Source organism: Melozone crissalis, unplaced genomic scaffold, assembly GCF_028551555.1.
Source record: "Melozone crissalis strain CALT ecotype California unplaced genomic scaffold, PUWL_Pcris_2 ptg000016l_1, whole genome shotgun sequence".
Lineage (NCBI taxonomy): Eukaryota > Metazoa > Chordata > Aves > Passeriformes > Passerellidae > Melozone > Melozone crissalis.
This window is the reverse complement of record NW_026535794.1, coordinates 2,818,965-2,836,525: the sequence shown is the minus strand read 5'-3', so window position 1 is coordinate 2,836,525 and position 17,561 is coordinate 2,818,965. Positions and strand designations below refer to the sequence as shown.

The 17,561-nt window shown below is 43.6% G+C and overlaps 1 protein-coding gene across 1 annotated transcript in view; it reads right to left on the bottom strand.

Moving 5' to 3' along the window:
• Positions 1 to 17,561, bottom strand: part of OBSCN (obscurin, cytoskeletal calmodulin and titin-interacting RhoGEF) — a 182,697-nt gene that overhangs the window by 91,602 nt on the left and 73,534 nt on the right. The window contains 12 exon segments of the mRNA XM_054273678.1: positions 637 to 909; positions 3,149 to 3,415; positions 4,630 to 4,896; positions 5,562 to 5,828; positions 6,878 to 7,144; positions 8,201 to 8,464; positions 9,242 to 9,508; positions 10,832 to 11,095; positions 12,160 to 12,423; positions 13,319 to 13,582; positions 13,876 to 14,139; positions 14,899 to 15,162. Coding sequence (XP_054129653.1) covers positions 637 to 909; positions 3,149 to 3,415; positions 4,630 to 4,896; positions 5,562 to 5,828; positions 6,878 to 7,144; positions 8,201 to 8,464; positions 9,242 to 9,508; positions 10,832 to 11,095; positions 12,160 to 12,423; positions 13,319 to 13,582; positions 13,876 to 14,139; positions 14,899 to 15,162 — 3,192 coding nt within the window.

Genomic DNA, 17,561 nt, shown 5'->3' with positions numbered 1-17,561 from the left:
GAAAATAATGAAGAAAGAAAAGAAAAGAAAAGAAAAGAAAAGAAAAGAAAAGAAAAGAAAAGAGAAAAGAAAAGAAAAGAAAAGAAAAGAAAAGAAAAGAAAAGAAAAGAAAGAAAAAGAAAGAAAGAAAGAAAGAAAGAAAGAAAGAAAGAAAGAGAAAAAGAGAGAAAGAAAGAGAGAGAGAGAAAGAAAGAGAGAGAGAGAGAAAGAGAGAGAGAGAAAGAAAGAGAGAAAGAAAGAGAAGAGAAGAGAAGAGAAGAGAAGAGAAGAGAAGAGAAGAGAAGAGAAGAGAAGACGAGACCTAAGCAACCTGATCTGGTTGAAGATGTAGAAGGATTGGACCAAATGGTCCCTCCAAACCCAATTATTCTAGAGAGGGTGGTGGAAGCAATGAAAATTCCAGTTCTACCCACCCAAGAAGTGAAGCCAAGCTAGTAATTTCTCCAGGAATCATTGAGCTTTGGGAAGATGGTGAAATGTCCCCTGTTCATCCCTGGTGATCCCAGCCACAGATGCTTTGAAGCACAAGCACCCCCAAGACACGAGGGGCGAATTTTGGCCTTGAATCTGCTGCCAGCACAAGCAAAGCACCCCCTGTTCCCACTGGCCCTGCTGCACAGCACAGGGAGCCCTCACCTTTCACCCTGAGCTCTGCTGTGGACGTGTGGGGTCCCACGCGGAAGGTGACGGTGCCAATGTCCTGCTCTGTCACCTTCCTCAGGGTCAGGGTGTGCACCTTGCCCCTCTCCACCGAGATCTCGTTCATCTCGTTGTTCTGCAGAGCCACGTCCTGCAGCTTCCACTCGACGTCCCTGGCGTTCTCGTGGGACACCTGGCACCTGAAGGTGACATCGTCCCCTTCGGCCACCACCGCATCCTTGAGGCCGCTCACGATGGTCACGTCAGGCTCTGCAAGGAGGCAGAAATGAAAGGGAAAGCAAGGATCAAATCATGGAACCATCATTTGGGAGTCACCTGCTCCAAGCACTGCTCAAAGGTTGCTCAGCACCTTGTCCTTCAAGGGTGGGGACAGCCTCTGAGAGGCTGTTCCATGCTCTGCTTGAATAAATGTCCATTTGTGCATCATCTGGAACAGCACAGCCTCCCAAACCCCATTTCAAACTCTGCTTTCAGTGTACTTGGCAGCAGGTCAAATGACTTTTGTCATTTGTAGTGGCTTTACCACTTGTCCTTGCTAAGAGACATGCTGCATATTGGTTTTTTTAATTATGCTTGATTGGGTGAAGAGGGCATGAATGCTGGTGATAAAATCAGGATTTTGAAATTTGTTCCATTTACACTTCGACATCTTCACAGGATAACATTAAAGCCTGACCCTTGTGGAGAGCCTGGTTCAGGCATGGCTTAAAGAAAGAGGCCATGAAGGTATACAGCTGATGGGAAAATAAAAGGTAGCTGTAAGGCAGCATTTCCCAGGCTTGATTCTGTAAATAATTAGGTTGTCAAGCAATTTTATAAACAATAAGATTCTCAGACAGTCTTCCCATAACAGGCAAACATTCTGTCCTTGGGCTACTGGGAACAGATAGCTGCTCTGGGAACAGATATGAAAGTTTTGAGAACTTTTCATAACACGGTGAGAACACTGATCCTGTTTTCAATAAACAAACCACAGGTATTGTAAACAAAAGGAGGGGTTAGAGTTTTCTCTGTAGCCTATCGTGAGCTCGAATTTTGCGATATGCATGAAGTCAATTAACACTGTTATAAAAGGTGGCTGATTTGATCAATAAATTGGAGTCGATGCTGATCAACAAAGATGGGTTGGCTCCCTTCGCTTTCAACAGACCCTCTCTATGGTATTTCTGTGAACAGATTTGCATTTACTCCACGCTGATGCCCCAAACTGGCTGAGGCCCTGGCTGGCCTTGTCCTCCCAGCAGGACTCACTGGGTTGGTGTGAGCAGAGGGCTTCTGCACTGCAGTTTCCCTGAGTCCTTCTTCCAGGACACCTGTGCAAGGATCATACAGACAACCCCCAGCAGGCAGAAGCTGATTAAATAATATATAAATACTCCCAGATATAAATATATACCCCCAAACCCACTGGGGAATACCAAAGGAATCATAAAATGACTAAGGTTGGAAAAGACCTCTAAAATCATTGAGTCAAACCATTCAAAAATCAGCCCAATCTCCCTCTGAGCAAGCACAGTGGATATTCCTACAACTGAGGTCACCATCTGCACGAGAAATGGTGCAGCTGGGTGTGATGTGCAGGGGATCTACAACGTGGAGTAGCCCGTGGAGATGCTGGGGGTGTTTGTTCCACGCCAGTGGTCCAACCTGAGCTCTACAATGATATTAAAGCCAGATGCAGCTGCCACGTGAGTGGAAGCTGGGGCTGGACCATCTGTTCAGTCCCATGCACATGATGTCAAGCAAATATTCCAAGCCATGAGTCACAGATTACAGCTGACTTATCCTCTCCTGTCCACCAAGTCAATCTTTGCTTTGGTGTATCCATTGACCATAAGATTTTTTAATATTTAATTTAAATTTTTAATCTAATTTTAATATATTTTTATTAAATTAGATTATTTTAAATTTTTATTAATTTAATTTTAATTTTTAATTTATTTTTTATATTTTTTAATTATACCTTTCCTATCCTATGCTCCATGTTGATCACAATTGTGGCATTCGCATTCTCTGAAAAAATCCCTTCACCCAGGATTTTTCTCCTGGGAAGCTGAGAAAAAGGAAAACAATAACTATCTGATTTGCTTCTCCTCTGTTTTGCTCATGTGGAATGTGTTTGGAGATTATTTACTCAAAGGTGATTGTCTGACTGGATTCTGGTGAGTTGTTTTGACTCTTTGGCCAATTGGTGCCAAGCTGTGTCGGAGCTCTGAAAAGAGTCACAAATTTTCACTATTATCTTTTCAACATTCAGTAAATATCCTTCCTGTATTCTTTAGTATAGTATAGTATTCTTTAATAGAATATAGTATCATAAAATAATAAATTAGCCTTCTGAGAACATGGAGTCAGTTTCATCATTCCTGCCTTCGTCAGGACATTCCCTGCAAATACAACACACAATAACTCATTTCATGTGTGTGTATATAACTCAATCACATTGGGAAATCTCAGAAATCTCCCTGTTCCAATAAACAGGCCTTGCCTTTCACAGTGAGCTTGGCAGAGCTCGTCTGGTCTCCAGCCTTGCAGGAATATTCCCCAGCATCCCCAGGCTGCAGGTGGTGAACACGGAGCTCCCGGAGGGTCCCCTCCTGCCACATTTCGTGCTTGGAGCTGGGGTGCAGCAGGACTCCATCCTTCCTCCACTCCACTTCTGCTTTGCTGATGGAAACCTCGCAGCGCAGCCTGGCTGTTCCTCCCACTTCCACCTCCTCGTTCCTCAGCTGCTGCTTCAGCTGGGGTTTGATGGCTGTGAAATGAGAAATAAATAATGCATCAGCTCTCTGCTTGAACGCCTGGTCTGCACAAATCAGCACAAGGCACCCAGGCTCTGGTGCTGCAATACAATTTTGCATTAAGTGGTGATATAATAATAAACCCATTTTTTCCCCCTATATTGTGTATATCCAGAGAATCAGAAAGTTCCCCAAATATTTTTATATCCCATAAAGTCCAGGGCATCCACATGACACCTTTCATGCATCTGTTCAGCATATTGGAAACTCCAACACACAAAGGTTTTGACTAAGCAAAACCTGGCACTTTCTGTTTAAACCAATGTAAATCTTTTTACTTTTACAGAAATACTCCTTATTTTCAACAGCTAAATAATGTAAAGCTTTAAAATAATTTCTGATTTCTCAGCTGTCTTTTTAAGACCTGGATCGTCATCACTGAGTCCTTCCAGATGATGCACAAATGGACATTTATTGAAGTAGATCATGGAACAGCTCAGAAAACAGCTTGCCACTGATGGAAGCAAGGAGGGGATATCCATGGGGTATGTGTGAGCAGTTGGAAAAAGAGGAATCTCAGTGCCTGTGGTTCCAGTAAAAACACTACTGTGAGACAGGTAAAGCAATCACTGGGTTCTTTCACCCATAGTTGACCCTGTGACTGCTTTTTGAGTCAGAATCAGCAAAAATATGTTGTTTGAAAGGTTATGGCTAAGATCAAAGTCACAAATTCCACCCAACTTTGAGACAAACACAAACATTTCCTAGATGGTGCTGGCATGGCCCGTCTGAGCAGGAAGGTTGGACCTGTGACCCGTTCTGTGATCAATCACAGACATTATTCCTAGTCAGGTTAAACCCAGCATTCTCAGGATCTTCACAGGGAGATAAAAATAGCAACCTCAAAATGCTTTTTTTAAATGATGTGTGATTTTCCTATTGATTCAAGTGAACCAGCAAAACTGCAAAGTGCCAAAAGAAGTTTTGTTACTATTTCAAAATCCCCATGACGCAGAATTCCTTGCTCTTATCAGAGGAAGGGGTCAGTGCACTGTACTCTTTACAGCCTCGAACAGGAACCCTGTCCCAACAGAACCACTTCTTTCTACTCTGCTTTCTGACTGGGCAGCTCTTTTCCTCCTCATCTTAACTTTTGGGTTAAATAACACCTTTCACACAATTCCACCAACGCCTCTTCTCCTCCAGCCCGGGTGGGTGCAATGCTAACCATTCACTCTGAGGACTGCAGTGCTCTGCTGGTCTCCTGTGTCACAGGTGTAATCAGAGGCATCCTCTGGCTCTACATTATGGATCACAAGCTCAGCTGTGCGCCCACTTAATTTAATTTGGTATTTGGCACATGGGAAGAGCTCCATGGTGCCTTTCCTCCACTCCACGGCCGCGTTATCCTTTGTCAGCTCACACTGGAATTTCACTGCGGCTCCTTCTTCTGCCTCCTCGTCTTTGAGCTGCTTTTGGAAAAGAACTGGCAGAGCTAAAAGAGAAAAGAAAAGGATCAACAGGATCTTTTAGTGAAGCCTGGTTAGCACAGACTGACTCTTGGAGAACAAGATGCTTTTCACTGTGATATTCCTAGGTAGGATCCATGGTTTTCTAATTTTCCTGGCACAACTAGGAGATCTTGCTGCATCAGAAGAAGCCATCTGCACCCATAACGTTTATTTCCTTTGTTCCTTCACTCAGATCCTTCCCAGTGGTGAATTCATTGAAGGATTTTATCCCTGAGTTGATCTAACAATGATCTCATCAGCAAAGAACTTCAAAACTCCGTGGACAGTCTTGAGAGGTCAGGGATGTCATTGTCTCTCTTCTTCCAGTATTTGAAAGAAAATATTCTTTTTAAATATTCAAACAACATGTCCAGATGTTATGTTAAATCATTGCTCTTTCTTTAATTTCTCCTCAGGCACAAAGCTTGAAAGTATTTCCTATTAGAGCCTAAAACTCAAACACAGCACTGGAAGAACAAAGCATCATCCTCTTCCATTCTTATTAAAAATGAAAAAATCCTAATATATCAGATGAGAAAGAAAATATTCACAGAGAATAAGAATAATGCACTTAAAAATACTGATATTGAAATTATTTTTTGCCTGTTGGAGGAACCTATTCCATGAGGAGTCAGCTCACACCACGTACCTTTCACGTTCAGAGCTGCCCTGGTTTCCTGCTCCCCCGTGTCACAGCTGTATTCTCCTGTGTCTTCCAGTCTGAGGTTGTGTATCAAGAGCTCTACCAGGCATCCCCTCTGCCTCATTTCATATTTCTGGCTGGGCTGCAGCCCCACGCCTCCTTTCCTCCATTCCACTGCAGCGCTGGCTTTCGACAGCTCACAGCAGAACGTGGCTGTGCTTCCTTCCTCAAACTCCTTATTTTGTAAAGGTTGCTTAAACGTGATGGGCAGTGCTGGAAAATTTGAGAGGAAAATGTTTCAAGAGTGTTTTAGTGCAAGAAGAATCCAGTCCTCCCATTATCCTTCAGGTGTGGTTTATTCTAATGATTCCATAATCCTGGGGATTACGCAACTCTCTGTCTTGGCAGAATCTTTCTTGAACCACACTAAAGGAACCAAGAGGTGAGGACAGGCAAAGTTAGGAAAGATCTGGTCTTAGTGGTAACCAGAACGGCCTGGCTTGGGATCTGAAGGAGTCAGACTTCCCTATGGAAGAGTTTCCATGCCAGGTATGGATGCTTTAGGCAAAGATCACTGGGAATGGCCTCTTACACAGATCCCTGTCCCTTAATAGTAGTCTGTGAGTTTGCAATATTAAACTGAGAATTTCTGCTCCAAATAAAGCTTCTATCAATGTACAAAAGATCAAGTTAGTATTGATCTCTTGGTAAGAGATCACAGTGAAGAGATAAATGGGAGGGGAAATCCAGATCTCAGTTAAGGATGGTACAAGGAGTGAAGGAACACAGGTGTGGATTCAAGTTGTCTGCAGTCAGCATTTCCACCTGAAGTTTAAAGCAAAGTAACAATGCAGCACACTAGAAATCTCTTATCCCTTAATTGGTGCATCTCTTACCATCCCAAGCAGGATTACATCCAGTTAGGCATCCCTTACCCCATTCCCATATCCAGCCACACCTTGCACTCAGGGCAGGACGGTTCAGTGTATTTTTATATTATGGCAACCTTCAAAGCCAGGTTGATTGGACCTCTGAAAAACCTGGTCTGGTAGAAGGTGTCCCTGCCCATGGCAGAGGGATGGAAATGGATGATCTTTAAGGTCCCTTCCAACCCAAACTATTCAATTGCTTTAATTGCCAATAATCACTCCAGATACCACAAGAAGAACCTTTCTACTTTGCTGTGTGCCATGCCCCTGATGAACATTTATTCTAGTGTGGACCAGCAACAAAACAAATCAAAGGAACACCAGAGAACAGAGAACACCAGGAAAAGCTCCTTTCACTGCACTCCTCCTGAGGCAAGGGTCACCAGTGCCTACCATGCACGGCCAACACAGCTGTTGTCTGCTGGTGTCCGGAGTCGCAGGTGTAAATTCCTGAATCTTCCACTTCCAGGTCATGAATGACCAATTCAGCAGCACAGCCCCGCTGCCTCAGCTCGTATTTCAGACCAGGGTAGAGAGTGACATCCCCTTTCCTCCACTCCACTGGAGCCTTGGGTTTGGTGAGCTCACACCTCAGGGTCACTGTGCCACCTTCTTCTGCCTCAGTGTCCTGGAGCTCTTGTTTAAAAAGGGCTGGTAGGGCTATAAAATAGAAATATGACTTGGACCTGCTGCAGATGGGGCTTGGGAAAAAGGATGTAGAGGGAAAATGAAAGCACCAAAAGAGGTGGGCTTTTTTCCAGATGTCTCTAAACCTCAATGCTCTAATTCAAACTATGAAGCTAGTTGCCCTAAGAAGTAATAGGAATATGTGCAGAGCAAGAATGTGGCATTCACATTTTCTGGAAAAATCTCTTTCTCCAGGATTTTCTCCTGGGAAGCTTAGAAACCTGAGATAAAGGAAAACAATTCTTATCTTATTTGCTTCTCCTGTGTTTTGCTCATGTGGAATGTGTTTGGAGATTGTTTACCCACAGGTGATTGTTTCATTGGATTCTGCTGTGAATTATTTGACTCATGGGTCAATTATGGCCAAGCTGTGTCAAGACTCTGGAAGAAGTCAGGAGTTTTCATTATTATCTTTTTAGCATTCAGTAAGTATCCTGTGTTCTTTAGTATAGTATTCTTAATATAATATAGTATCATAAAATAATAAATTTGCCTTCTGAGAACATGGAGTCAGATTCATCATTCCTTCCTGCCACGGGAGTCCCCACAAATACAATACAAGAAGAACTAGATTTCAAGAAGTTACATTTGCCATGAAACATATAGAACCTAATCTATGATCTAAAAATGGAATAAGAGTTTTCCTGCTGTAAAAGCAGCCACCGTGCTGCCCTGATCACTGAAGAAGTGTTCTGAAGATCAGCAGGGAATTTTCAAAGTTCATATTCCCTCCTAATACAGAGACTTGCAAGAGTTCATTCTCCCTCTTAAGGCAGGGAAATTTAAGAGTTCAGATGCCCTGTTAAGGCAGGCCACTTACAGGAGAGATTTTGATTATTCTGACAGCAAAATATAGAAAAAATGCACTTAGCTCTGCAATGCCATTCCCATTTTCTGCCTGGCCAGCTGCATTGACCAGGCTATTCCGCACACCTCATGATTTACAATATTTTCTTTAAGCAACACTAAACCACAATTTCTATTTTAATTTTCAGAAAATATTACAGCCTTTTCCCTTTAGATTTTTACCATTGACTGTCAGCATGGCAGTTGTCTGCTGATCTCCACACACACAGGTGTAAACTCCAGCATCCTCCTCCTCCAGCTCATGGATAACCAGCTTTGCAACAGCCCCATCCTGACTCATTTCATGTTTTCTGCTCTCTTTGAGCACCTCCTGCCCTTTCTTCCACTGCACCTCAGTGGGTTTTGTCAGTTCACAGTGCAGAGCAGCTGTGCCATTTTCCACAGCTTCCAGGTCCTTCAGCTCTCTCTTGAATTCTGGAGGCAGCACTGAGGAGTAAAAGAGTTACCACAAAGAGGGTGAATGCTCCTTAAAGGGAAGCTTGATGAGAGAGGTTTCATGGGGCAGCACCAAGCCCTGATCCAGATCAGGATGCAGGAGATTATGGATTTCCATCATGGAACATGATGGAAAAACTTCCCCGGCTTCCCTGGACACTGGATCAGGGCAAGGAAAGTGAGATGAACCAGCAGAGCTGAGGGGGACAAACACCAGCAGGGAATGTTTTTCCCAATTCTACAAAAGGAGGAAGCACAGAGAGTCCAAAGGAACCAAAACCCAAGCAAACAGAAAGGGACAGGAACAGACCACAGAGATTTGGGCAGGTTTGGAGGACCTTGGGACCACTCCAAGGATTACATTACTATGAAAGGAACCAAAAGCTCAAGCAAACAGAAAGAGATAGGAACAGACCATGGAGATTTGGGCAGGTTTGGAGGATGTTCACCCCAAGGATTACATGACCGTGAAAGGAACGAAAAGCCCAAGCAAACAGAGAGGGACAGGAACAGACCATGGAGATTTGGGCAGGTTTGGAGGATGTTCACCCAAGGATTACATTACCATGAAAGGAACCAAAGTCCAAGCAAACAGAAAGAGACAGGAACAGACCATAGACATTTGGGCAGGTTTGGAGGACCTTGGGACCACCCCAAGGATTACATTACCATGAAAGGAACCAAAGCCCAAGCAAACAGAAAGGGACAGGAACAGACCATGGAGATTTGGGCAGGTTTGGAGGACGTTCACCCCAAGGATTACATTACCATGAACTGTTAATGCAGCTGTGCTGATGTTGTCTCCACACACACAGGAATAGTCCCCAGTGTCACTCAGGTCCAGCCCATGGACCAGCAGCTCCACAGCTCGTCCCTCCTGCCTCATGCTGTACTTGGGGCCCGAGGTGAGGATGTGCTGGCCCTTCCTCCACTGCACACAGGCAGGGGCTTTGCTCAGCTCACAGTGAAAAGTGGCTGTTCCACCTTCTACCCCTTCCTGGCTGGTCATTTCTTCTTGGAAAAACGGAGGCACAGCTGAAGGATGGATGCAGGTAAAATGTGTTACAAACTGAGAGAGGGGTGAGGAAGTGACAGGGAAAAGGTGAGAAGGTTGTGACAGAGGGAAGTTGTCAAGGAAGGGTGAGCATCAGCCAGAAAGAGAGGAAAGAGAAGTGAAAATATCCTAGTGGGAACAGACATCCTAATCATTTTGGATTTATCCTGCCTTCCTGCTGCACAGTTCTCAACAGATTTACACCTGCTTTCCACCAGGTTCCTCCTCAGAAAAAAGTAGAATACCAGCTCTGAGCTCCTCAATTCACATGTACTGGTGTCTTCCTCAAACTTCATGGCTTTGCACTCTCTTTTCCTACTCAGAGCTGCCCTGCTGTGCTCTGACTGTTTGCACAGCTCCTTACTCATCCTCACTCCTTCTTCCTTCAGATATCCTTGAGGAGGAGCATCCAGGACTCACAGATTCTTCTTGACCCACAAAGGAAATCTCCAGCTGCTGAATTCCAGCCTGGGTTCTTGTCTCAGAACACATTTTTCCTATTTAACATAATTCTTGTACCCATTGCGACTTGCATCCTTGAAATAAATGTGGTGACCTTCACATATATCCCTCTATTAACTAGGTAGGATAATAGGATATTTCATCTGTTGAACCAGGTTGGATATCTCAGATCTCAAAATTAGTGTGCAGTATTAGAAACTTAGTTAAAATATCCAGGCTTAGCCCTGATTTGGCACATTTCCCATTCCAGCAGTGTTAAGCTGAAGCACCAGCCTTCCAACAAAGGAAGACCAGAATGAGGTCACAGAAAGAACTTATTTCTTTCCTTAGAAAAATCAGTCTCCTAATGGAAATCTATCTTTGGGCATCAGGACAGAGATGATGGGCACAAAACCCAAAATGGACACAACTTAGTGTAGAGAAAATTATAACTAACAGAACCTTATTCTGGATACTCTTTATTCTCTCTATTAAAATGGTTGGTATTGAGAATTCCAGAAAGGAAGGGCAAAGAATAAACAGATTTGTGGTTTGGAGAAGAAATGCAGGAAAGGAAAGACCAAAGAACAGTGGGGTTACATGGTAGGAAAGGAATGGCAGAAGGGAAAGAAGAAAGGAAAGAAGAAAGGAGAGCAGGCTTGTGATTAAGGAAAGGAAAAGGCAAAAGGATGAGGCAGAGAAATGCAGAGAGGATTTTCCGATTTCCACAGCCTGCAGGGAACATTTTAAACTGAATGGAAGTTCAGTTAATAAGGATGAAGAGACAGATGTGGAAAATTGAACAGCTCAGAGCAGAGGACAGAGGTTTGCAGCAGGAGAGAGGAGGTCAGGGATGGCTTTACCCTGCACTGTCAGGACAGCTGTAGTCTGCTGCTCTCCACACACACAGGTGTAGCCTCCTGCATCCTCCTCAGCTATTCCATGGATCACCAGCTCTGCCTTGAGCCCCTCCTGCCTCATTCTGTATTTCTCACTTGGTTTGAGGATCCTCTGGTCCTTCTGCCACTGCACTGGAGCAGCCTTGGAGAGCTCACAGAGCAGGGACACTTCTCCACCTTCTTCTGCCTCCTGGTCCTTCAGCTCCTCCTTAAAGAGGGGTGGCAGAGCTGGAGCATGCAACACGGACAGAGGGACAGCAGAAAACCAGAATTAAAACCCTCATTTCTATTTTGAGATTATTTCTTCTCTTGCCTTTTTTTTCAGCTGATCATAGATGTTCTTAGCCATAACCAAGTCCAGAAACTCTGAAAATGTCTTTCTTTGAGAATAATGTGATTTCATTATCTATTCACCAACTGAGATATCAGTTCCCTAGGTTTTTGTTGTTATTTATAATGAAAGAACAAAACAGAAAGACCCAAACCTCAGTTCAACAGTACTCACAAATAACACTGCTGCATACAGTACTATTTTACCCACACAAATGTCATTTTTTGGAGGCTGCTGTTGTTTGTTTCTGGTTTGTTTTCATTAAACTGCCACAGCCCCATCTACATGAAAGCAGACAGATATCCAAATAAAAATACTCCTAGTTTTAAACTGAAGTTTGAAGGGCCATTATATCTAATAAGAAATTTAGATTCTTATTACTCCTCATTTTGGAAATCATAACTCAAAGACAAAACAACCTACAGGAATTAAGCTCTGGAATGATAACACTTATCTCACTCTGCATGTCTGACTTCTTTAAAGAATCTGGAGCCTTCAAAAAAAAACCCAAAAAAAAACCCCCAAAAAAAAAACCAACCAAAAGAACCAACAAAAAAACATGGCCAGAGAATTGAATTTCCTCCTCTTTCTGCTGCCCTAACCTTCACTTCTCCTTTTCCAGTTACTGGGGAAGAGGCACCTCACAGACTAGAGCTGGATGTTCTGGAGAAACTGTGGTGGACTGAAGTGACCAATGGGGTCAGAGCTGGAAAATGCAAATATCCATGAAGAGGAGGCTTGCACAGAAGGAAACTTCTCATTTTCTCCTTTTAAAGGACAGATTAATAACAATGAAAAAATTCACCACGAGCGACTCTTTCTCAGGAAGAAATGAGTTATAAATAGAATGAAGGAAGAAGAAGGGATAAAAACAAATTACTGACCCAGGGAAGAAACCTCTACATTTCAGAATTATATCTATCTCAAGAGATATTTATCAATTTTAGAAAGCTCTTTTTACCATGAACTGTTAAGGTTGCAGTTGTCTTCTGGTCACCACACACACAGGTGTAATCTCCAGCATCTTTTAATTCTAGGTCACAAATGATCAGCTCTGCAGTGGTGCCAGACTGTCTCATTTGATATTTGTCACTTGCTTTGAGCACTTTGGGCCCTATTTTCCACTGCACAGGAGCTCCTTTGGTTAATTCACATCTCAGAGTCACTGATGCTCCTTCTTGGGCTTCTTCATCCTTCAGCTTTTCCTTGAAAAGCACTGGCAGGGCTGGGGATGGAAAGCCAATAGAAAGTGTATTTAAACTAAGTGTTCAGCATTGTGAATTCTCAGCTGAAGTTCAAATCTGCCCAAATCAGGGGTTTGAGAATGAGAATATCACTACACTTGATGCCTCAGGTTCAGCTTTTATATTTTCACATTCTGTGCTGCTTCAGTGTGTGGGTCTGAGCTTCACATCAGGGCATGGTGAGCTCTGTGCACAGAGCAGGGAGACAAAACAATTCCTGCTCCAGCTGGGCACCAAGGACAAACGATCCAAATCTCAGCCCAGGAGCACAAACACCGTGGGCTGGAGAGAGAAAAACAAGCAGGGTGGGACTGCCTGGGCTAAAGCTGGGATGGGACAATGAACTGCAAGGTGCAAATGGAGCAGAACGGATCCCAGGGAGAGACCCCGGGAGCGCTCGTGCATTTTGGGGCCATTTTGGTTCATCTTGGGTGCAGCCCTGGCTGGGCTCTGGTGCTGCCCAAGGTGCATCCATGGAGGCCTTTTAATAAATCCCTGCTTTATTCTTTAACTCTGTCCAGCCTCTGCTCTAGGTCAGCCTGCACAAGGCATCGCAGAGATCTGGAAAACCGAATCCAGCAGAGAGACAAGAAGTGCTGAGATGACAGGCCAAAGTACAAGATTTAAGGTAGAATTCAAAGGATTTCTCACAGGACAGAACATCTTAGCTGGTCTAACATTTCCATGGTGCAATTCCCTTAAAAATAAAACACAGCAGTGTCTCTGCAGGGAGGGACATTCCTGAGCTCAGCTCCCTTTTCAGCAACACCAGACAAAAAACAAACACCTGAACAAGACCTGGATACAAGTTAACAACAGGTGGACATTCCATGGAGGTTTCAGAAGAACAGAAAATGGACAATAATCTACATTTACCCTTCACTGTCAGAGAGGCCGTGCTGTGCTGCTCCCCACACACGCAGGTGTAATCTCCTGCATCCTGTAGCTCTAGGTCACGGATTTCCAGCTCTGCCAGGGCACCCTCCTGCCTCAGGATGTATTTTTCACTTGCCCTGAGTATTTTGTTGCCTTTCTTCCACGCCACAGCTGCAGCCTTGCTCAGCTCACAGCGCAGAGTGGCTGTTTGGCTTTCCATGGCTTGCAGGTCCTTCAGGTCCTCTTTGAAAAGGGCTGGCAGGGCTGAAGGCCACAAAATGCACAGAGGACATTAAAAATGACATGTGGCACACGAGTGACAGGAGGGGTGGGGTGGTACAGGAGCAGAGAACACTATGGGGTGGAAACAGGGTGTTTTCCTCGTCATTCTGAGACATTGGAACACCAAAAGACAGGAAGAGAAAAGCAGCCTGGATACAACCAGACCTTACAGAGAGTTTACAGATTTAAAGAAACAATTCAGCCACAGGTGAACACACAGCAATATCAATGAGCTGGCATAGAAACCCACAATAATACAGAGATATTATTTTTACCATGCACTATCAAGGCCGCTGTGGTCTCCTGCTCTCCACACACACACGTGTACTCTCCAGCATCCTTCAGCTCCACATCCTGGATGAGCAGCTTCCTGACCGTGCCCTCCTGCCTCATTTTGTACTTGTCACTGGCCCTGAGCAGAGTGCTGCCCTTCCTCCACTCCACGGGGGCAGCTTTGGTCAGCTCACAGCTCAGAGTGGCCGCTTGGCCCTCGGTCACCTCCTCGTCCCTCAGGCTCTCCTGGATGGCTGCAGGCAGCACTGGGGGTGCAATGGGAACAGGGTTAAAGGAGAAGCAAACACAGCCTGCAGGTGAGGGCATGGCTGTGAGGCCTCAGGTTTTCTATTTTTCACATTCTGTGCTGCTTCAGTGAGTAGTTTTGAGCGTCATATCAGGGGATGGAGAGCTCTGTGCACAGAGCAGGGAGACAAAACAATTCCTGCTCCAGCTGGGCACCAAGGACAAATGATCCAAATCTCAGCCCCAGAGCACAAACACCGTGGGCTGGAGAGAGAAAAACAAGCAGGGTGGGACTGCCTGGGCTAAAGCTGCAATGGGACAATGAACTGCAAGGTGCAAATGGAGCAGAACTGATCCCAGGGAGAGACCCCGGGAGCGCTCGTGCATTTTGGGGCCATTTTGGTTCATCTTGGGTGCAGCCCTGGCTGGGCTCTGGTGCTGCCCAAGGTGCATCCATGGAGGAGATCCTTTGAATAAATCCCTGCTTTATTCTTTAGCTCTGTCCAGTCCCTGTTCTAGGTCAGATTACACAAGGCATCAGGTAGGGAGGTGTCTTCAGACTTGACCCCACATCTGCTTCAGGAATCAGGTCCTAAAACCACTTTGCACATGGAATTAGGGAAAGGTTTTACCCCTAAATCACAAAATTCATCCCCCTGGTCATGCCACACAAGGCCAGACCCAGAGGAACTGTGCACAGATAACAATGATGATGTTGATAAATACAATTCAAATCATAATCTCAACAGTGATGGCATTCAGATGGAGTTGGTCATTACCATGTACTGCCAAGGAAGCTGTGGACTGCTGCTCCCCACACACACAGGTGTAGTCCCCAGCATCACTCTGGGTCAGGCTGTGGATCACCAGCTCTGCAGTGACATCCTTCTGCCTCATTTTGTATTTCTCACTAGGTTTGAGGGCTGTGTGTCCCTTTCTCCACTCCACTGGAGCAGGTTTGGTCAGCTCACAGTGCAGAGTCACTGCTTCACCCTCCTGGGCCTCCTCATCTCTTAACTCTTCTTTGAACAGAGCAGGAAGGGCTGGGAAACAGAGCAGCAAAGGTTCTCATGACAGGCAGCTCTTCACCACCAAAATAAACAATGTTCACCAATATCTATCCCTGCCTGATCACTGACATGAAGATCATCTCACAGAAGGAAAATGCTGATTTGCATCATAGACAAAAAGGGTCTTGCCATTTCTTTCAGCAAATATTAAATGAATTTGCTGATTGGTTTAGAGATGTATGGAAAATAAGCAGCAAAAATGGGGAAACTTCATGTATGGTCAAAACTGCAACTTTCTCAGTATAACCCAGCCTAGCAGATTAATAAAACAGATTACACCATGATCAGGAAATCAATATAACCGTTTAATTCACATTTTAAGGATGCCTTCAGACCTAGCCCAGAGTTAGGATAAAACTGAAGAGAAGAATCAGAGAGAGATCCTGAAAGTGCTTGGGTAGGAATAAAAAGGAAAGAGAAGGATGATGCAGGCACTGCAGAAATCTGCCATAATTTCCACACCCCAGGAAGTTCAGGTGCTTCCTGACACCTCATCCCTTTTGGAACAACAACCAGAATTATTCAGAGTGTAAGGCTGGATGGAAATGTGGCAATATGTGGAAGTAACAGGATGGGATGACATCCACTAAGTCTTTGGAATGGAGTGGGAACTACATTTGGATTTAAAATAGCTAATAAAGAGCTTGAGAGGACGGTCTCCAACTCCTGACCCTGACCAGCAAGAAAGAAATAATTGAGAATAAGGATGTGGAGATAGCTGTGCAGACATTAATGTAAATAGATTAGGAGGAAGGAAAACAACAAGGGACATGTTGGTCTGCCTCTCTTTCAGGAATGTAAATTGATGATGAGTGGACATGGGGAAAGCTGAAGTGTTTAATTTCTTTTTCTTCATTATTATTAAATGCTACTTATTTAAGGAAGTAATAGAAATTCTGGCTTGGAAGAGAAAAAAAGCATGAAAAAATATTTAAATAAATATATTCTCAAGGCAGCTTGGTGTGATGAAATTTTTCCTGGAATTCTTAAGGTGCAGGCACAACCAATTTCAGACACTGACAGTGATATGGAGAAATCACAGAGTGGCTGATGTTCCTCAAGTAAGGAAAAGGCAGAAACTAAGAGGTGAAAAATACATCTCTGAAATAGACACATTTAGTTCTTGTTGTGTAAACTGAGATTCTAAAATCCCAGAGAGTAAAGAAAAAACAATCACTTGTGTAAAGTCAGTGGAGCCAATCAAGCTCCAAATGTAAATGTCTGCTTTAAAATGAGCTGGAGGTCTCCCTAAATCCCATGGTCTGAGTTTGATAGATCTCCATTGACAAAAATGGGAATTTGGAAATACTCTTCAGTCTTGAAGCTGAATCCCATTCATAATGCTTGTCATAGAAAAAGAGAGAGAGAGAGAATCTGAGGAATTATGAACTCAATTCTTTGAAAAACTCAGATTTGCCAAGAGCTTTTCTCTTCGTGAAGGAGTGGATCAGGGTAATTTTTTCTTAGTGTAGATGAAGCTTCCTTGACAGAAGGACATATTATATGTCCTATATTATTATTATTTTAGTAAAGTTTCAACTTTTATATAGGTAGAATTACAGAAGGGAGATGCTACTAATCTGAAAACCACGGTTACAGGATATTGGACTGGGGTTTACACTCACAATGAAAGAATGAATTGAGCAGTTTTTCACTAGTCTGAGTTCAGGATTATTCAGCATTTTCTGTAGCAACTTGGACAAGGAAATGCAAAGTTTCATTAATTTTGAAGATGATCTCAAAGTGGGAAGGGAGAAAGGGTAAAAACACTTTTTTAAACTGGATTAAGATATAGAAGATTTGTATGAAGTAGTGGTGATGAAATAGGCTTCAATTCAGCAAGGGCAGATGGAAAATATTTAGGAACAACAATACAAATACAAGAAGAAGCAGATTTACAGTGAGGGATTTGGGGTTACAACAGCTTGTGAAGAAAATTCAAGTAAAAAAGTTCAAATTTGATGCAAATAAATCCTCATAATTGAGATGTGTGACTTGGAGTGCCGCAATACTTCTTGGTTTAAATTTCATACAAATATTTCTCTGCTTCTATAAGAAGTAATTACTTAAGTCAGTTCAAGAAAGACTTTTGTGGATATAAAGAACAACTTTCTGGCAGTAATGATGGTGACTTGGGGCTCAAGGATGGACCTATACAAGTTCATTTCAATTCCATTTTTCATGATTCAATTGGAAGTTCAAGACTTGTTGTATTGGCAAATACAAAGATGGGCAGAAAAGCAAAGAAATTAAGTCCCTGAATTCAGACTAACTGTATTTCCAGGTGAGAAAGAGGCTGAAATTACTTCTGACTGTCCTGTGTTAGTCACAGAAATAGTTTCCCCTCTCTTCCATGGGAAGTTTACAGATTA